At 54.1% G+C, this 21,489-nt stretch overlaps 1 protein-coding gene across 1 annotated transcript in view; it reads right to left on the minus strand.

Moving 5' to 3' along the window:
• Positions 1 to 8,644, minus strand: part of LOC128728316 (transcription factor Sp8) — an 11,871-nt gene extending 3,227 nt beyond the window's left edge. The window contains exon 1 of the mRNA XM_053821936.1: positions 8,537 to 8,644. Within this exon, the coding sequence (XP_053677911.1) occupies positions 8,537 to 8,644 (108 nt within the window). The remainder of the gene's footprint in view (positions 1 to 8,536) is intronic.
• Between the last annotated feature and the right edge of the window lie 12,845 nt (positions 8,645 to 21,489).

The following is a 21,489-nucleotide window of genomic DNA, read 5'->3' on the forward strand; positions in this document are numbered from 1 at the left end:
CAAAGGGTCGTAAAACTAAACGGTCTCACCAACCGTCGCACCCAATCAACCGGCGGTCCTGGGTTTTTTGATCGAAGGGTTCTGGGTGGCACAGTGAGGGCAGAACAGAAGGGTCGAACGAAGCAGAGGACTTCAAAAACCATCACCGAAATTATAAAACCAAACTCGGGACGCGAGAAAATTGAACCCAACGCGGTGGCGGTGGTGGTTTTTTTTTCTCCGTGGGACAGGAAATTGTTCCCAATTTTTGACACCCTTCCTCGAATGCCAGCAGTGAGGAGGAGAAGGCGAGGGTGGATGGTTTTGGAGGAAGGGAGGGTAAAAGGTGGAGGATGAGCTTATTTAATTGTTTCCTTTTGGCGGGATGCCGGTGTCGCCAAAAGCGCCAAGCGCCAGGACCATCCTTTTTTTTGTACGTCGTCGATTTGGTTCCTTTCGCCGCCCGAGGACGTTTCCGGCAGGATTTTTGAACTGGCAAATCACCATGTGTGTGTGTGTGTGTGTGCATATTCTTCTCTGCGTCATCAACCACTCCATGCATAACCCTCCCCAACCCACCCCCCCCGTCCCCCTACCCTTCCTTCCATCCAAAGACAACCCGTTAAACCGGTCCAAACCCGCTGATGATGGATGTGATTCTAATTGCAGCAATAGTTGATCGGCCGCGAGGTTTTCCAGCGAATGTGAGCCCGCTGGCGATAATTGGCATTAGTGGTGGGGTTTCGGTTGGGTGGACACAAGAAGGGTGATGGGGGGGGGGAGATCAGTGCAGGGATCGAATTGTGCAGGGACGGACACCCGCGATTAGCATCAGCCATCACGAAGCGAAGGGCTTAGGTTAGGTTGGTGGTTGGCCTTGGCGGTTGGTTGGTCGTACGAGTAAAAAGGGTCAAGGAAGGTATTAGGGTGAAGGGCCTCCCTGTCCCCAGTCCCTTCCCTGTCCCCCTGAGGAAAAACGATAACGAGAACCCACCACCAGCAGATGTGCCTTCTAACGGTTAATTAATTAATTTTTCGCGAGGGTGCCCAAACGCTCCCTTAACTGACGCTGAGCTGGATTCGAAAGGCGCTATCAAAAATTGCGAATCACACGGCGATAGACGCCGCAGAAGCTGGTTGCGAAAAAGTCCGGGAAGTCAGCGCTTCAGCCCTTCGAGCCCTCGTTGAAGGGTAGGAACAGGGAAGCTGGGGAGGGTAGGTTGGGGGAGGAGGCAATGTTCGAACGACCGGTCCGCGGAAGGGCACACTGCTGCCGCTCGTTAAACGTGCAATTTTCTCGTTGCCTCCCTCAACCACCCACCCAACCTGCCCTTCAACCCTTCGCGGTGTTAAACGGACTGGTTTTAGCACCGCTGCCCTTAGCATGTGTGAGTGAGTGTGTGTGTGTGTGAGAGAGAGCGAAAAATGCACCATGTAAAACACCGCACGAAACTTAGTACCCCCGCCCTCTCCCTCTCCCCCCTTCCAATGTATTCGTCCTGACACTCCACTCCGCTTTGGTTGACGTCTTCATGTTAGGGCGCCCGATTGCCCGATTCGCAACAGTTCCTAACATTTCATCAACACGGGACGAGGACGAAAGAACGGGTAGAAACACATGCACACACACACACACACGCTGGCCCGGTCGCGGACGGACGGGTTGAAGGAATTGGCTATAAAATTGGGCTGTTTCGCGATCCGCGGCGCTGCTGACGCTCAAGGGTTCAAAGGAGCCCGGTGTGGTGGAACTTAAGGGAGTGGGTGAGGAGGGTGTGGGGAACGAAAGGGTGCAGAAAGGAGGGGAAGGGACCAAACATGATCGCTGATGGTGCCACGATGGACGCTTCCACGAACGACGTCAATCGTTCCGACGAAAAGCGACTCCATTCAGCAGGAGCAGGCAAGAGAGAAAGGGAGAGAGAAAGCGCGCGCAAGAGAGAGAGAGAGAGAGAGCGAGTGAGAGAGGAAAGCTGAAAACAATAAAAATAAAGCCCCGAACCCGGCATTATTCGCAAAACCCAACCGCCAACGCGTCGTTGGGGGCTCTTCGTTTGATCTTTTAACAATTAATTTCTTTTCCTGCGAACGATGCGATTAATCACCACGGCACTGGCGCCAGGCTGTCCTACAGAGAAGGAGGACGCGATGGGGGTGTGGACGAGGAAGGTGTTGCGAAAAGCCACAAACCTCGCCGTCTAATTTGTTGATGGTATTAAAAAGTTTCAGCGCCTTATGCGAACTCGAAAACCTCCATTACATCCCTTTTCTTTCCCTTTACAAGGGTCTCCCACGAAAAAGGGGTCGTCTAGGGATCACAGGAACCGCGGTTTGGCGCTTCGTTTGTGTCTTTCGCTTGTGTTTTTTGCCCAAAACGGTTCAGTCCCTTTTGCGAACGTCACCCGGGGTCGCTCCTGGAAGGATGTCAAGATCCTGGCGAAAAAATAAAAACCACTCGAACACGCGATGGTGGCCGATTTGGGGCCGGTTCGGGCAAAAATCGATAAGATACCCGGCCCCGGGGGGATGAAGGGGACGACGAACGGTGAAGGGGAGCTAGGATTCAATGGCCCTTCGGCGGTGTCCCTTTGCGAGCTGGCGCGATTCCACCAGCGGGTATCTGTTTTTGATGTATTTATTAGTGCACGGCCGAAATTGGACCACTTTTGAACGTATGAGGGGGAGGAGGATGGGAAGGGAGATAAGTGGGAGTGGGTGGGCTTCCATTTAGCCTCTCCTCCATGCCCCCCCACCACCACCTAATTCCTAACCGGTCAGGCGGGCTAATGGCTTTTCGCTTTGCCTACCATTTGCGGCCCCGAAAAAGGGAAGCCCTTTTCTCGGGCGGCCCCGGAATCCTGCCCGGATCGCGCGGAAAGGGATGACTTGCACGTCCTGTTCCCGCAGCCAACCCAATCCCCCCCCCCCCCATGTCGGTGTATGGGTGTGTATGTGTGTGAGCGAGTGCGCGGTTTATTTGTTTTAGCGTTCGGGAGGGGAAAATCGCACTGGTCGCATTTACCGCGTGGTGTTGAGATGGGGGTTGAGGGTGCAAGGTGGAGGCAAAGGGCAACTCCTGGAGCCGTTTTTCTAGTTTTCCTTTTTCCCCACCTTCCGCACACAACCGAGAGAGAGAGAGAGAGAAAACACGCACCCGGTTCGGTCTTCTATTCATTAAATTGTTGCTCCCGCATTAGATAAGAGCCCTCTTCTCCACCCACCCATCCACCCACCTAAGGGTAGGTGGGGCTGACCAAAAGGGGGATGGGAAGCGGGGTTGGCCGGTGGATGGGTCGTAGCCTTTTTTTTTTTTCGCTCTCTTATTTCGAAGCCGCTTTCGGCTTTCATTAGAGCCGATTGTCGTTTCACGTTCGAGCCGCCCTCAGGCGGCCCAACGCTCTCGGGGTCCCTTTTTCACGATGCCTTCGCTTGCCGCCCTGACCGCACCCCCCTTCCCTCTCCCCACCCTGCTACCCCTCCCTGCCACCCAGGCCGCGGGGCTCACCCGCGCACTATTACTTAAACCCATATTAACGATGCTCTATAATTATGTTGTCTTGAGGGTTTCAAATTTATGTATTCTTCCCTTCACCTCGCCTCACCGCCACCTCCTCGGGACCCTCCTCGGGGCCGTGCCCTCGCTCACCCTCACCCTGGTTTGGCTGGCGCTCCGGGATTTCTTACGCGATCCGTTCCCGGTTCTTTGCGCGATCGGTTCGCATTTTGCATTAGTGACCGGTGCGCGGCCATTATTTGATCGATGAATGGGTGTGTGTGTGTGTGTGTTTTGTTTTCCACCTTCCACGTCCCACACCCAGCCACCCGATGACCCACCACCCATTAGCATCTCCATCGGTCGCGGCGGTGTTGTTGATTTTATAGCATTTGAATGCGCATTACCATAAAGAACCGGCATTTGATTAGGTGACCCCTTTTGCGAGCAGTTTTGCCTGTGGCCTTCGATGGGCCAACCTTCCCCCCAGATCGGTGACCTTCATTAGGGCCCAGGACCAGCCATCATTAGGTGAGGCTTCAATTGCGACCAGCTGAAGAAGTCGCCTAGCGTGCGACCTGTGCGTGCGTGGCATTGCGTGAGCTCGCACAGCCGGAACAGCCTCCAGGTTCCAGGGGCAGAGACAATGTTAGCGTGCCGAGATTTGCAACAAAGTAGAGTGGGCGAAGGACCGTGGAAAGAGTGGGGAGGGGGGGGGGAGGGGAGAGGGTTGAATGCACCCCCCAGAGGCGAAGTACGGTAGCCTGGTTTGGTTGCTATAGGACGCACCTTTTGGTCCAAGGTTTGGTTCAAGAACATGCGAACACACACGTGAGTGCGTGTCCTGGAGTGTCGGTGCGTGCGGTCGTCTGTGTGTGTGTGTGTGGTGGTGGTGGAGTAGAGCAAAAAAAAACAGAAAAAAAGAAACCCTTCAAGCAGCATCAGTTTGAGATCATTAACGACAAGAAAGGTTCCCGGGAGTCCCGCTGGCGTCGCTGATCGGTCGTGGTGGCGTGTTCACATCCCAGTCACGGCAACAAACCAACCAACCGACGAATGCGACCTACGCAAGCCGTCAAAGTGATAAGCGTTGCTGCCAAAGCCGAACAGGATGGGTTACATTTTAAAACCGCGTGGCTCATTACGGCGCATCGACCAACGTCAACATTGTATGGGCGCCGGTTTTAAGGGCCAAGGGTATTCTCGATCGCGTGTTGCAAGGGACGGATAATGGGCGACGGACGAGCCATTCCACACCGCGGGGTCGCTTTTCCCATGGCCCCGGGAAAGAGTCCCGGGAAAGCCAGCCACACTGACGGATCGAGCGTAATGACATTTGGCTTCCAGGAACTGCTCCGTGCGTAATTGATTCTCGATACCAATCCGATGCCACGGGATGGCGAAGCAATTAAGAGCTTAACGCCGTGCCGAGAGGAGGCCACACGAGAACCGGACGGAATTAATTTCCCACCCCGAAGCGAGTGCCGGAAAAGCGAGCCTGACACGATCCGGGTGGTTGTAAACGCGCCAGTAAGGCTGCGCGTTAATGGCTGGTTTGTGAGAAGTGCAAGCAGTGCTCGAGATAAAAACCCACCACACGAAAACACACGAGGGAAGCAGGCTATAAATAACATTTTTTGGCAAATCGCCACCGTGCCGCAGTTAACGCGACGCGTGATGACTTTTCGCAGCCACAAACCGGCGCCCGTTCAAGTGGTGCATTGTCGACCATAAACTGGGCACAGTTGGAGGTCCCATCGGTGTGGTTGGCCACTCGCCGGGGAAACTTTGGCGTGTTGTAAAAGGGCCATCGGAAGCACCGGGAATCAGCGGGGTGCAAAACCGGGAGCGGAATCCCGTGGTGCGGCGCCTGCTGGGCCACCGTTTGGCCATTTTTGCCATTTTTGCCGTTTTAGGCGCTGCAAGCCGAGAGCGGGAGCAATAAAAACCACAGACCCCACGGCAGGACGCTAATCAAGCCATCCTAATCGAATCGCAAAACAGCGACACGGGCCGTGGCGTCCTTTTTTTTTTTTTCTCGCGTCGCAGCTAATGGTGCGTGAAATTCCAATTCCGCCGCATCGCTTTTTCGCTTGTTTTTCTTTTTGTTTCTGTTTTTTTTTTCTCTCGCTTTCGTTCGTTGGTTGCTTTCCCTGTGCGCATCTGGAATCTTTAGCCCTTTCGTTCGCTCACTCTTTCACACACACACACACACACGCATTGCACGAGCGTGACTGGCAGATTTTCCCGCGAAATTGAACATCATGGGGCGCGTCTTGGGCGCGAAAATTGTGCCCGAGGTCCCGGTGAATCATCGATCCAGGACACGGTTCCCTTCATCGGTTCACGGTGCACTATGGCAAGCAGCCGCAACAGCACAAGAAGAAGAAGAAGAAGAAGAATGTAGTAGAAGAAAAACAAGGGAGATGCAAATTTTACACGCCGCCGATAGATAAGCATCGGGATTAATGCCGAGTAGTGTGGGGCCGGTTTTCGAAGGGCGCACACACGATAATAAATCAAGACAACCCGCGAGGCCCGCGATCCGTCGTTGGGCCGACGTTTTGTCCGCGTGCGCCTCCACACACACACACACACACACACACATTATGCATGCATGCATGCAGCCGCTAAGGGCGAGCCGGCCCTTTAGCCCTACGGGGCCCTTGGAGACAACCCCCCTTGGAAGGCCTTGATGTTGGTTCGAACCGGCCGCAGGACGCTATCTGCGCATCGCGGAAAAGTCCTCACCTTCTCGCGAGTAAGGCGAACCGTTGCAGCATGCAGCCAAGGGCAGACCCGCGAGGCCCCCGGATGCACGGATGGATTAATAATAAATCGTGAATAATTTATAATTAATGGCTGCGCACCGGTTCCAGTTTCGTCGCCGTGAGCTACGTCCGCTACGTGCGCCGTGTGTGTGTATGTGTGCGGTATGTGTGACACGTGATTTGAATTTTATTCAAATGGCTGTTGGTCGTGGCCCGCGACGCCTCACAAGGGCCATGGATTAGGCACACACACACACACACAGTGCTCGATCACTGAGCTTGGGTTACACGGTCGGGTCGAGTGCTTCACGTGGTCCCCTTTTTTGTTCTTCACTTACCAAATTCCATTAATCACAGCCATTAGCAGGTTCCCGGGGGTTGCGGTTGGTTTTCCGGGCGCCTCTCAACAGATGCCCATGTTTTCCGGCTCATCGTCGTAAGCTCAAGGACGAGCCGTGAAATTCGTAAAATCCACATCCCATTGGAAACTTTCCAGTGAGCCGCTCGTTCGAGTGGAAATTTTCCGCTCGATTTTACGCACCCATCCCGGTAAGGACCGGTTTCGTAAGGACCTTCCGGTTGGTCTCTGTGGCGGCTCAAAACTGGCGGGACGAATTCCGGCTTGAATCCCCGGAACCGACCGTTTCGGTGTTGCTTTTCCAACGCGTCACGGCGAATCGATTAAACCGCAATATATCACCCCCCTTTGAGGGACCGGCTGCGAGACCTGGACCCTCCAGATGCGTCGTAACTGGGCCGGGCCGGGCGTCCTGACACCCGAAAGGTACGTGGGACTGTCGCGAACGTTCGAGAACGACTCGTACCCGGTCAGTGGCCGGCGTGGTTCGAATTTCGTATTCAAATCATGCATGCCGACGGTTCGGAGACTTTATTATCCTTGCTATGGTGATTTCATTTGATTTCAATAAACTCATATTTCCCGTGCGCTTCGGCGACAATCGATGCAGCTGATTAGACCGCGCGGTCGCGAGCTGATGCATAATGGAACACCTTCAAGCACACCTTCAAGGGAGGTTAAGGGCTACTTGTTTCGCGGTCGCGCCCATCGCCCAACGCCCAACGCTATTTGCCATGGAAATAGGTGAATGGGACCGTTTTTAAGCTGTTTATGCTGGCTGGGGTTTACGTTTCTCGCATCCTACCGTTCGTAACCTCGTCTCCGTGAGCTCGAGGAGACTGCAATTTGTCAGCGACACCGCGAGATGTGAACGTGTGCGCGAAAATAGCACCGACGGGAATTTGGACGCCCTTTTGGACGGCCTTTTGCGACGTTCGCGTCATTTGACAGCTCGAGGGAATGGCGCGCGTATTTTTAGCAACAACGACGACGACGACGACGACGGCAAAATCTCGGGAATTCGACGGGTCGCACCTTTCGAGCATGGTGTAGGAATGCAAAAATCCCTCCAAATTGCTCGTTTCGCACTTCTTTTCGGCTGTCCCTTTTTGACAATTTGTCTACACGTTCCTGTGACGTTTCGGAGCGTCGTTTAACTTGTCATCGGGATCGAGCACGACAGCGCTGCTGGGTGGGGGGTTTTTCGTTCACCCCACCAGGGGGTTGTCGGTGACCAAAAAAAAAAAGGACACACGGCCCAGCTGGAGGCAACAAAACAAGCGAAAAATCACCCCAAACCCGACCAGGGTCGTGTCCCGCAGAGTTTCGCGCTGCGGGTGACGAACGAACTGGCCGAGGGAAAACAACAATTGCGAGCTAATCTCGTCAAATCCCGGTCAACCATTCGGTTACACCGCGGGTGAAGGACAACAACACAAAAAGCCGCGCCAGAAAAGGGCACCCGTAGGGCCGGCTAAGCCGTCGGATTACGATTGCAAAGGTTCTCGGCAGGCAGGGCTCGCCAGAGAAAAGTAGATCAGAAATGGCCCAAAAATAACAATGACCAGTCAACTTGAAGACAGCTTCGAGAGTGGCTGTTTTCGTTACAATTTTTGACTGCTCTTTTTTTTTTTGCTTCGCCACTTCAGGACACACTACTGACAGGGGCAGAGTGTCGATCCTTCGCTGCCACTTGCAACCGATCGTACCGACGCGATAGTGTCAACGCACCTAACGCGTAAGAGAAAATTAGGGAAAAGCGCTAATGCGAACCGGAACTCGTCACGATAGCGCCTCATCAAGCACGTGTGAAGTGATGTTGCCAGGATCGAGCGCCCTTATCCGCGTGTCCGATCGCCCTAACGAGGGGTTTTGTTGATCTATTTTTAAACACAAGGCACACGGCACACGGCACACCGCGCAAACGCGACTTACCGTCGGTTTCTGCATGTGGGTGGCGATGTTAGAGATGTTCATGCCCATGGCCGGGATCTGGGCACCGTAGAACTGAGCCCCGGCCGACGGGCTCATGTCGGTCAGCATGCTGAAGACGGGATCGAAGCCGGTTCCCCTCGGATGGTCCGTGGTGATGGTGGCCGCACCTGGCGGGGTCGGGCACGGTACGGGGCGCTCTCCGCTCTCCGTTGCGGTCCCCTCACGGTTGGCCAAACCGTGGGCTGCTCGAGGCTGCTCGAGACTGCTCGAGACTGCGGTTTGATCGAAGCGCGATCGGCGATCGACCGTTTGATTGGTGCGTTCGTTCTAGCGTTTGCCCACTGGGAATGTTCACGTTTTGGGGTTCACGCCATCGGCTGAAACCACCTCTATCAAGGGTCCTTGCCAAGGGCACGAAAGGTCACGCACGCACTTACACTCGGGAAAACACTGCTACACACTCACATACACACAGATACGCGTGGCACTTTGATGACGATCGACGATCGAGCTGTGAGAGATGGGCACCGTTTGATTGCAGTTGGTTGACTTCCGGTTCGCGGGTTAGACGTGGGTGGGAAGGTGGGGTTGGAGAGTGGTGGTGGGGAGATCCGAACTAGCCGTAGATTAGGGGATTGGATTGGAGCGCCAAAGGCTCCCTCGAAAGGAGACAAACAATTTAAAGAAACAACAACAACAACAACAGCGACGTGTCCTTAAGGGCGCCGTTATTCAGACGTAATTCAAGCTCGACGACACGACACGCGGGTGATTGACGTTTTGGGTCCGTTCGCCCTAAAGGTCGGCACGATAAAGGGCCGAACTGCGCGCGAATCGAATGCTGTGGACCTGCACGTACGCAAAATACCGCTTCCCCTAAGCCCTGCGTGCACACACACACACACACCCGCACGCACACACACTCACGCACATATACACACACACACGTCCGAGCAGGCTTGTAGGTGTCTCTTTCGCTCTCGTTCTGGCCCACGCGTGATGCCGCGTTGGTGGGTTGAAGGGCGCGAGTTTCAAGAAATCGTGAAAAGCGGGTGAAAAATCGAAGCAAAGGGGTAACTTGAAGGGGAGTGCGCAAGTGGTGAGAAGAGCAAACGGGGGAGAGAGGGGGTGGGGGGTGGGGGGGGGTCACCGAAGTCACCGAATCTTTATGCAAGACCCGGTGGTGCTGTAGGCTGCGCAAATAGCGCGAATATCGCGGATCCCAAGCCACAGCCCTTACGCGAGGTAGGTTTGCCAACAAATACGGCGACCTAAGCGTCCGCACGTTGAGTAGAGCCCCCACGCGGAGCCTAAATCATGGGTCCACGCACACCACCACACCATGCGTTCCGTCGATGCTACGTTACCCCCCTATTCCCACCTCCAGGGAGCCCTACCCGGCTTTAGTACTACTGCCACTAGCTACCACAGCGCAAGGTCTAGCCCAACCCCGTGCCAGCAAAGAGCCCTAAACCTACGCGAACCCGCGAACCGAACCAACCAAACCTACCCTTCCAACACGCGGGCACACACGCGATCACACGACCACACGCTCACGCAAGCACACACTTGAGCAAAAGACCTGCTGCGGTCTCCGTGGAGCGAACAAAACAGGCTGCCGCTGCTGTTGCAGGCAATGCGTCTCCGGCGATATCGCCGGCAGTTGTCAAACTGGAGCAACCCAACTGTTCGAGCCACAGCCATCACCGGTGCGGGCACTCCGGAGCCCTTCAGAGAGCGAGATGGCATGACTGCATGAGAGTGGGGGGCTCATGTGCTCGAGCGAGACAGCTGCGTGGTGCGCGCTTGCGTATGTGTGTGCGAGCGCGTTGGCTGAGAGCGCGAGAGTGAGACAACAGCATTTGCGTGAGCCGAATGCGATGTGCGTAGCCACGCCCACTTTACCCGAGGCGCCGCGTTTGAGTTCGGAGCTCGGGAACGCCCCCTTTTGCGGTCGTTTTTATGGGGCTGCCAATCGATGGTGGAGGGTTTGTGGGGTGTTTGGGAAGGGTTTAATGGGTGGTGAGTATGGGGGTAGTTTGAGCCCCCTTCGCGCAAAGGGAAAGCGCAAAATTGGGCGGCGAATGTGAGGCTTTGTCTATTGACTAATGCTTACAAATGTATTCATTATTTCCGTTCGCAGCTCGTGGCTACTGAAAATGCCACAACTCGCTGGCTGCCAGCAAGGACTCGGTTGGCGTTGTGCGAACAAAAGAAAACCCCCGGAAGGCACGCATTTTCCGTTGAAGCGGAAAACTCCACACGTGGGCTAGCAAACGTTGCAATTCGCAGGCGAACGCGGATTTCGGTGGCAGCAAAGCAAAAGTAGATAAAAAACACGCAATAAATGGCGCTAGAGTCCTTGCGCTGGGATGGTTGAGTGGTGGAATATTGAAAAAGTTTCCACCGATTCATTAAGGACCCCGGCCCGCCCCCAAACCCGTGGAAAGTCGGGTAAAAGTTGACGCCGATTGCGTGGGGGGTTGATTTAAGGGATGAAAGAGGTGGAGGGCTTTCGTTTGATCTCGGGGCGTCGAACGAAAAACGAAAAGGATTGACGTTGGCGCCTGCAATCGCCTGAGATCAAAGAGCGCATTTACAATCCGGTCGTGTATCAGATTGCGTTTGCCGATTTTCCCCCCAGCTTTCCCTCGTCGTTACGCAAACGAAGGACACTCGGTCGGGTTACAAGCGCCCCAAGGATGGTTAAGGACGCAAAAGGAAGTGGACGAACGAACCCGCTAGTATCCTTTCCGCTTTTCCGGCCCAAACCTGCCACGGTTGGCCGCAACGGAAGCCATCATTTGTGCAATCAATCACGCGCGGGAGTGCTCGTCCTTCGCCCAGAAGTAGGTGCGTTTTGCGTGAGGACCTTTCGGGTCTAAGGATGCGGAAAGTGGGACCTCTCACCCGAGGTAGGCTTGCAGAGGGAAAAAGGAAAAGCCGTTTGCAATCCGTGCCAGATTCGCTTCCCGGGTTTGGCGGGAAAGGGCAGATAAATTTTGCCCGAAACCATCCGGCAGCCGCTCGTGCGGCATCCTGCGCTCGAAAGGATAACCCAGCGCTACCGGAAGAGGGCGTGTGCCTGCCTTTGGTTCGTTCGAGCACTTCAGCAACTATTTATAGCCGTTGTACCGGCGAACACAATTGCGCCCCGGCCGTTGTCCTTTGCACAATGTACTTTTATTTCCTTCTCGTCCTGTTTGGTCCTTTCTCCGGCATCCCGGACGTAGGTTTACTTGCATCGTGTGTTTGTGTATATGTGTGTGTGTGCACGTGCTTTGTGCTTTCGACGCAAACAACGCCTCGATTCCATGCTCCATTAGAAGACTCAATTAAGCAACCTCAAGAAGCGCGGATTTGTTGGTTTAAAGGTGTTTAATAAACGGGCTGGTGGTTTAAATCTACGATAAATATTTCCCCGCTACCGAATGATGCTGAGACGTGCCTTTTACAACCTTCCTCGTCGTGCGCAAAAGGAATAAAAACCCTCCACGGACTATTCGATCACGAAAAGGATCCGATTGGGGCATAGAAAAAAAAACCCGAGACCCGCCCGGGAAAGGACTTGCAATTGAATTAAATTTTAATTTCCCACCCCCTTCCAGGGGGGAGAGCCGGGAAATGCCGAAACGCCGGTGATTGTGGATAAAATATTTATCTCCGCCGGCGTCTTTCTCATCCCCTTCCCTTGGGTCGAAGGTCGCTCGGGAAGGACCTTTAATGAATTTACAAAAGAGAAGTCAAACCAGAAGGGGGTTTTAAAATTATCGAAACAATGTTTTAATCATTCGCCAGCCGGTCGATTCACCCGTCGGAGGCAAGGGGGCTTTGTCGAAATATGTGGCTGTAATTATCGTTATTACACGCGCCCTTTCCTCCCCTCCTCTTCTGCCCTTTAGCCCTTCCAATGGCGATGACAGGCGGTATAGAGATATACTTATTACCGCCCGGCGGGCCTGTCATCGGGCCAGCTAATACCATGACCGGTCGACAATTTCCTTCCTCCCATCCTCACCCCCCCCCCTCCTTCCTCTTCGCACACCCCAACGGGATCCTTCCTTGCTGCTCCTGCGGCCTCCCTTGAGCGGGGCCAAAGAAAGGACACGCGTTCGACGGTTGTTGGCTTTTAAATATTTCAATTCCTTCCCGGATTTCCCGAGCCAACCCCGTGGGGTGGGGAAGGAATGAGATCTAAAATTTAAGCCCCATCCCTCTATCACCTTCTCCCCCTCTCCCCATCGATGTAACTCGGTGAAATTCACAATAGAGCCATAAAATGATAATGAGCGGTGTGAATCGATTTGAGCTCCGGCCGCAAAGCAGCCGCCGTTCCGGTGGGTGGAACGGGTGGGACAACCGGAAAATGCACCGCCCACCACCCCCCGTCCCCCACCCTGGGGGGGCGAGGTAGAAGAAAATGAAGTTACAATTGAGTTAAATGACACGTTACCCCGAGGTTCCCTGCAGCGAGTGCGGCAACAAATGTTTAAAATCTCAGCAGTTACCCTACAACCCACCCCCTTTCCGGAGCATTAATCGCAACGTGCGTGCGTTCCAGTGTATGTGTGTGTGTGTGCGTCGAAATAATGAAAACGCTGAGGTAATGATGGGAACATTAAAAATTCCTGCCTCGTACTGTTTTGGTGGGGAGGGGGGGGGGGGGGTGAGAGGGGGTGGTTCAGGAAAATGGGAGCAGAATCGTACAAGTCTCGTCGACCAACTGAGGACGTGGCTTTCCCTCCCCCCACCGTCTTTGTCTGTACCTAAAACCAACCAGAATCAGGTTGTAAAAGTAAAAATTCATCCACCATCAAAACGTGCTGACGGGCGGAAATGTTTCGTGTTCTAAGGTTAGCGTAAACGATGGGGGTTCGATAGGGGAAAGAAGAAGGGAGGGGGGGGGGGGTTCAGGGATCTAGCACATCCCTAACTCGCGAAACGTACAAACAAATGGCGGCCAAACGTCACAAAACCACGTGGCGGAAGGCCGGTGTCCGGTGGGGTGGGTACGGGGCAAGGAAGAAGGGAAAGGGGAGGGGGAGGGGACTCATAAGAAAGCGAATGAAAACGCACAACAACAGGAAACCAAACAATGAATCTGAGCGGCCCGAAAAGAGGAGCGGGCGGCTGGGAAAGCGCAGCAAATTGTTTATAATTGTACGCGATTGAATAATTCATACCGGGGTTCGGTACTCCACGTATTTATTTATTTATTTTTTCCCCCATTTCGTACCTTTTTTTCGCTTTTTTTATGATTGTGGCTTCATTCCGCGTGGTCCTTTGAGTTGGAATTGGCGGCACTCGCTTACAAACGAAGCGCCCAAAAATGGGGAAGGAAGCGAAGCAGGGGAGGGCGATTGTGGAAGAAGAGTGAGAGGGAAGGGTGGAGAGGGGACAGGGGGGGAGTGAAAGGTAGTGAACCACGAGAAGGGGAAGGAAGAAGGCTCGAACACCACTCCAATCGAGCACACACTCGTTCGAAATGGGCGATTCTTTTTTGCTTTAAATGGCGCCACCAAATGAAACTTTCGGACTTTTCCACCATTTCCGCCACTTCCGGTTTCCGTGGGAGATGCTGAAGGAAGGCAGGGGCTCCCCGCACATGCCGAAGGACACCCTCCGGAGCGAGTCCGATCACAATTAGCCCGCTTCGAGGCTCGATCGATGATCGATGATTAATTTGGCTCATTAACCCTCATCTCTCGTGCCGTGCCGTGCCGCTGATTCCCCGCTCCTCGCTACCTCCTTCCCCACAATTTCCCGGCTCCATCTCGGTGTTTCGGTTTCCCAGCCACCACCACCAGCGATCGGAAATCTTTGCCTTATTCAAATCGACCATAATTATGCAAATGGCGAACACACGAGCGCGATTTGAATAATTTGATGCAAACTTGCACACCTTAGCGCATTCGGGTGTGTGTGCGTGTGTGCGTGCGTGCCCGTGTGTGTTTGGGAGTGGAGGATGTGGGGAGACTGGAGGGGGCTTTCACACGTCCCACTAGGCGAGACATTTACATTTTCCAACTGGTCAGCTGGCGCCACCAACGACCGGAATCGGAAGCACCTCAATCGTTGCTCGGAATTAGAAAAACGCTCGCCAGGCTCGTCGTTTACGCACTCGGGTTGGGGAGCTCAAGCACGTTCGTTGCTCGAGGGCGGAAGATGGCGATGGAAATGCGACGAAAAGCGGGGAAATTCACGGCTCGCCTGAGGATGGGCGATCGACGACAGACGAAGCAGCACCGTGAGCAGCTCGTTCGCGAACAATTCAATAAAAATCCACCCCAAGGAACAAAAAAAAAAAAAAAAAAGAGGGCGCCCAACGGTTGGAGGTCTCCGCGCGCGCATTCCTGCGCATAAATTCCGGCGATTTGACAGGAAAATTACACTCCCCCTCGCTCTGCCCTCCCCTACGTCATGGAGGCTTCAGCACTGGCCGCGTGGAGACCCACCAGGATTTATGAAATCCACTTAGCCGCCATAAGTCTACGTCAGGAGGGCGCGCGCGCAATTGGCCCTGGCCCTTTCGCGGGCTCGCTGTCCCCTGGGCGGCCATATTTTATCGGTCGCGAAACGGCCCGTCCTTGGGCTTGGCCCGTGGGAAACCGAAGCCAGCCCGGTGAGCCCTTTCCCGGCGGCTGGGACTAGAATAAATACCGAACCGGGTCGGTTTCGTCGAACGGCGCATCGTTTGAGCGATCATTTAAAAGATCATTAGCGGCCACGCGGAACGATCGTCTAATGCTGGTGTCTCTCGAGGCTGGGGGGATGAAGGCGATGTTGTTGTTGGTGCCCCAAAGGCACACAGGTCTAGGGTCTTGGACGTCAGCAAAAATAAAAAAGGCGCCGTCAGATCCAAAAAAAGACATCAAAAGCTCGCGCCGAGCGACGCAGTTAATCGATCATTCGGGCTTCATTGGCTTGTTTTCGTGGCTGCACTAGCTGTGACATACAAGCCCCGTGTACACACGCACGTAAGGGTCAACCATCCCCAGCTCTCCCCCCCCCCACTTACCCCTCTTACACTCCCTCTTCTAGCTTCTAGTTGTTCGCGATGCTCCAGTAATAAGTGCAGGCAAGCGAACCGAGAACAGGTGTTTTGCATACATCTAAAGGCAATGCTAGACAAGCGTGCAGACAGTCCAGACATCCATTAGGCCCTTCCACCTCTCCTCCACCCCTCCCCACTTCACCCCACTCCTTCCTCCCCCTTGTGGTCAAGCACCGAAACGGAAGCGAAAGGGCGACGATTGCATTTGCATTCCGGCGCCGATTCGGAAGTGCCGTGTTTGCTCTGCTCGCCGTGTGGGCTTTTTCCCCACTCATTTTCCACCCTCATCTCACCCCCCCCCCCTCCTTCTCCTAGCTGTGTTTTGCGATCGAGTAACGCACGGTAAATCAATTCACGCCACCCCGCGGCTCGCGGCTCCACCCGGATCGGGGTGGGTTTTTCCTCACCCTTCGATCACGAAACGCCATGGGAAAAGGGTTCGCGTTTTCGTCCGAGGAATCGCAAGATTTTAATTAATTGATAAGCCAGCCCCAAGGCAGCATCAGCAGCAGCAGCAGCCCGACCGCTTAGACCACGATCGCGATCGCCGCCGTCGTCGTCTTCCTTAGGACGGTGCATAATTGCAAACGTAAATACTTTATGGCGCGGGCATGCGTTTTTTCGTTTTCTAATTTACCTGCATGAGCTCGTAGGGCTGCGTACGGGCTTTCAAGAGCCTCAAGAAGGGCAAGAGAACAGGGGGCGAACGATCGGGAGGTAAAAATGGCTCCACTGATGCTAAGCGATTTAATTACAAGGTGCAGCATTTATTAATTTTATTTCATTTACCCGTGTGTTCCCGTGATTCGGGCGTGCGTGAGCAGGGGTTAGGTGGGGGTGAAGGGTGGTATCGAGGCTCGTATGCTTGCGTTCTTGCTCGCTATGCTCGTTATGTTGCGGCCAGCGCTTCTTGCTCGTATTTCGACGCGCTGCAGCCGACGTTTTGCTCATTTGCGGTGCGTTCGCATTTTTATTGTAGCCCTTTTCGTGCTTTGTTTTTGGCGGGTGTTGAGCAAAGGATGAAGCAAAAGGTGGGGAGAGAAGCGGCACAACTGGGGTGGGGGGGGAGGAGGGAGGCGGAGAAACGCATCCGCGTCGCGTCTAATTTCCGTGGTTTCGTTTTGCGCCGCGTTTCCTTCACAATGGCGTTGTGCGTGGTGGGCGAAAGCGAAACCACGAGGAGGATGCAATTTTGGCGTTTTTTTTTCGGCAAAAAAGGCCAAAAAACTTCCCCCAGAAAAAACACTTCCCTTCCACTCCGTAAAGGTGCGGTTAGAGCAATTTCCAATTTTCACCTAGCCGCTCGAACGCGAATAGTTTTTACAGCTTTTTTCGCCTCCCACTCACTGGCGAATCCGAAAATCAGATGCCATCGTATGCATCGGGCACACCGTGTTATTAAAAGTGAATCAATTTTGCTACCCTTCACCCCCTCCTAAAGGGCTTTGGAGGACGATTTTTCCAGGAACCGGCGGTGCGGGATGAAAACGAAAGTGATCGTACGGTCGGCGCCCCTCATTTTCCCGGCAGCCGTCTTTTGCGTTCGGGCTAATGATTTTAAGATTGCCAATCGCCGTCGCCGCCGCCGTAGTCAGGGCAGCCCTTTTTTTAGCAAAAACTATTTGGGGTGGCCGAGGAAAAGGCAAGCGGGATGAAGTAGGACAACAGCAAAAAAAAACTGGCAGAAAAAAGTTAATTTAAAAGTTCTCACGATCTGCGCTTTTTTACTGCTTGTATCTCTCTCACACTCCTTCACTCTCTCTCTCTCTCTCTCTCTCTCTCTCTCTCTCTCTCTCTCTCTCAGTGCATTTCGTTTCCTTGTAGGACCACGACATGGCGCCGATGTTGCAGCCATCGTGCAGTTCCAGGAGTTGGGTGCGATTTTCATTTTAAAATCCCTACCGCCCCATCCTGTCCTACCTCTACCCTCTCTCGCCCCTCGCTTCCACCTTTTTTACGCACCTCAAACGGGTCTTTTACGAGGTACGATGCTACACGAGCTTCCTCACTTCGCAAGCCCTCAGGACATACTTCGAACTGCAAGTTACCCGCTGGCGAACATTTCGACCTCTAAATGAGGTCCCACCCGGCCAGGACGCTTCCGCCTGGGCCTCCCAAAAGGGCTGCAGCCTGGGGGTGAAGTTAAGAACAAAAAAAACAAATAAAAAAAATGCCCAAAAAATTACGTCGTAAAAAATAACCCGGCCCTGTTAAGGGCTGCGCCTTCTCGCATCCGGACGGAGCGCCATTACGTTTATGGCCTTCGCGTGTCCCCGTTCAGGGACCGTTCTAACCCCTCCCCCCCGCCCCACCACCTTTAGCCTCTTCTCCGCACCCTCTGTCCCTTGTACTCGCCCACCAAACACCAGCAGGATCGGGCGAATGGTGCTAATAAGATCACCATAATGAGCTTATAATCTCTGCTTAATTCTGTCCGCCATCATCATCGTCGGGCTCGGGCCTAACCCTTTCCGGTGGCGAGGGCCCGATCCGGCAATCAAATCCACTTCCGCTCGTTTGCTCATAATTAATCCTAGCCCTCGAACGCCTGCGGGGTTAGCGGGCGGTTTTTGTTTTGTGTGTGAGTTTTTTTTTCTAGAGCTCGATTTCGGGACTCGCCTCGGGGGGATTTTGTGTTTAAATTCTCCTCCTAGTGGGAGAGGGATGGGAAGCGGGGAAAACCAAAACAAATCCAAAACTGGTCACTCTTCAATCCCTATACCTCCCCACCTCAGTTCAGACCTCGGTGTAAGTTGAGACCTCGAAGGACCCATTACTTTAATGGTGTTTTAATAGAACGCAGCTAGGAATCGTTCTCGGACCGTTTGGGAATGCCATCGTAATTGATCGCTCCGGCGTAATGGGTCTCCAACCCTGGAGGAGTCCCTCCGGTGGGGAGGGGGTCAGAAAAGTCACTCAAAAAAACCCAAAACCAAAAACAAACGATTTAAACACACGAACCAAAATGATCGAACCGGAGAGGAAAGCTCGCAGAAAGGCCGAGCACAGGGGCACGGGGGCTGTGCTTGAAAAGGGTCCTGTCACGCTGATAAGAAAATGTACCCTCCCTCCTCCTCCTCCTCCTGCTCCCCTGACAGGTCCTTTTGCGAGGGGGAAACTCAAAAGGGCTCGCACGAATCCCGGCGCTGTCTATTTCAATTTTTGCCCCCAAAAACCAACGGCCCTTTTCGAGGTGGATTTAAAACACGCGAAAACGAATCCACACACGTACACGTCTGAGCGGGGGAAGGATGCAGGAGAAGTGAGAAGCTTCCATATATTAATCCACACACACACAGGAAAGGAAGAAATCAGAAGAAAACTAAAAAGGGAAAAAACATCATCTCCTGATGGTTGTGGGATGAAGGCTCGGATGGCTCGGATGGCTCGGATGGCTCGTCTGGGCCGTTTGGCCACGGCACATAGATGTGCTTTTCGCGCAGGATATCGCGCCCCCCCTTCCCTCTCCTCCCTTTTTCCCCTCCACACACCCCACGCCACCTGGCCCATCTGCCAGGAGGAAGGCTCGGCGCAGGCCATGCATTTAAATCCATTAGTGTTTCGTGGAAAACGTAGCGATTTGGCGCGAATGCTTTTGTTCCTCCCCTAGTCTGCCCTTTTCCTTTGCTCTAACCACCCCCCCTCCCCCCTCTCCGGCCCCTCAGCCCCCCAGGGTACCCTCGCATCCATCATATCGCGGCGAAAAGCCCTCGCGGCGTGCAATGGGTCCCAGCCCGGGTACTGCACTGGCGTCGTCATTGTTGTTTTGGAAGGCTCTTTTCCACCCTCTTTAGGTCTTGTTCGCCCTAAATCGGCCTCGGGATTTCGAATTTAGATCGCCCGATTTTCGCCAGCCACCCGCAACCCTTCGTCGAGAGCCTGCAAACCCGCGCCTAAACCGCACAAGGGTCTATAATTATGCCGCCGCGGCCGCAACCCAGCCAGGCGGAGATATTTTTATATAAATCCCCACTCCCGCGTGTGTGTGTATGCATGAAGGCTCGTGGAGCCTACGAAACGTTCTTGGGGATTTTGTTTTCTAAACCCTAAAAATTTCTAAAATAACCAAAGCGAGGATGTAACTTGGCAGGATGCAACGAAGATGCATTTCACAGTGCAACGTACCTCAAGCACAGTTAGAGTAAAGCAAGATGGAGTAAATCACACTCTCACACACACACATACACACGACACTAATTATCACTCGACACCCACCCCCGGAAAGCCGGCGTTTTCTCCCGGTGCAAGTCGTTTAACAAACAAAAAGGGCCAAAGCAAAACAGTGGAGGAAGAAAAAAAAATCCAAACCAAGCTCCCAAACAAGGTGTTATAATTTTCACATTCCGCACCGTATTGACAACCGGTCATCAACGCGCAGTCAGGGAATGTAATAATTTAGCCCGAGCCCTGCTGGGCCGCTTATAATTTATCGCCCGAGCTTGAGCCCGCATCACTTGCACTTGCTCAAGCCGGATCGATCCATCGGTGGCTCGGTGGCGGCCAAGAAGGGCCCGGTCGGGGCTGGGGTGGGTGAAAAAATAACCGCTAAACACTATAATCAGCTGGCGTATTTAGGCAAGTGGCACGCAGCACCCGGTCCCTGCCCTTAAGGGCTCTGAGCCCTTCGGTCTGCTGGCAAGGAAGCGACAAGCGTGCGAATTTCGCCACCGGATTTTGCGCTAGATGTCATCACGACCGGGCGCAAGGCCCTTCGAATGGTTTCGGAAATAATTCATTGGCACTTCATTAGCCACGGGCCGTTGGACGCACGAGTAAGGGCCAGGTTTTCCACGCGCGCGAGGAAAAACTATCCCTTTTTCCCAGCTCACAGCTCAAGCCGCTCGGGCAACATCTCGGCTCGGATCGAATCCTTGGTGCTTGCGGGTGGGTGAGTAGGTTTGGAAAGCGGAAACGGGTCGGAAAGCGGAAGGGCGAGTCGGCGCCGTGAGCCACTGCCACAGATTAGTCTCGGAGGGCCGTTTTTGCTAGGGCCTTGGGGGAAAATGCGGCCACGGCAGAACCGGCTGGCCCCTCGGGGAAGGAAGCCGACCTTGTCGACCTACGCCTCCACCACTCGAAGTCACTTTGGTGGCTGATTTATGGACCGAACCACGCCCCTGGCCGTCCGCGAGGAAGGCCCTGGCCGCCGGGAAAGCGGAAAATTACACGCCCGAACCTCGGCGAGTTGGGGAGAAATTTTCGCTGACTGTGTGCTCGCGATGGCGAAGTCGCTTTACGAGTGAAAGAGAGAGAGAGAGAGAGAGAGAGAAAGCCCGAGACCAAAACTAATCGAACCCGGCTCATGGGGGCCGGGAAAACAACCCGCAGAAAGCGGGAAAATGGAAGCCATTTGTCGCTGCCGGTTCGCTCGTGTAGCACTAATCAATGCGGGACCCTAAAAGGGCCACAATTCGCGTCCGAAGAAACCGATGCCGCAGCATACTGGGCCAAATGGCGCACCTTGGAAGGGGAGTCGGTTGAAGAAAAACGAAACTCGCAAACACCAACCTCCCCCACGTACACATGCACAAACACACCCACCAATGATACGCTTGGAATGGCGTGTGGAAATTCTTTCGTTCCCGACGTGACTCGCACTCGAATTTGCCGAGGTCGAGCGCCCTTTGCCGCGTCGGTTCCACGTCCTACCCACCACCCCACCCACCCACCAGCCTCCACACCTACCTTTCCCCCGTGGGAGGGCGCATTTTCATTTGTCAATAATTTTAATCCTAAACCCGGCCCCGAGACGTCGAGCAAACGTCGGCCGCAACGTACGCCCCCGGAGCCCCAAAACGCACCCAAGACGGGCTGGCTTCCCTCCCTCGATGGTGGCGGGTGGTAGGAAGGAGGGAAGAAAGAGGGTGGCTAAGGGCTGCAAGGAGGTTGGTGCACCTCG

The sequence above is a fragment of the Anopheles nili genome, chromosome X (genome assembly GCF_943737925.1).
Source record: "Anopheles nili chromosome X, idAnoNiliSN_F5_01, whole genome shotgun sequence".
In the NCBI taxonomy this organism is placed as follows: domain Eukaryota; kingdom Metazoa; phylum Arthropoda; class Insecta; order Diptera; family Culicidae; genus Anopheles; species Anopheles nili.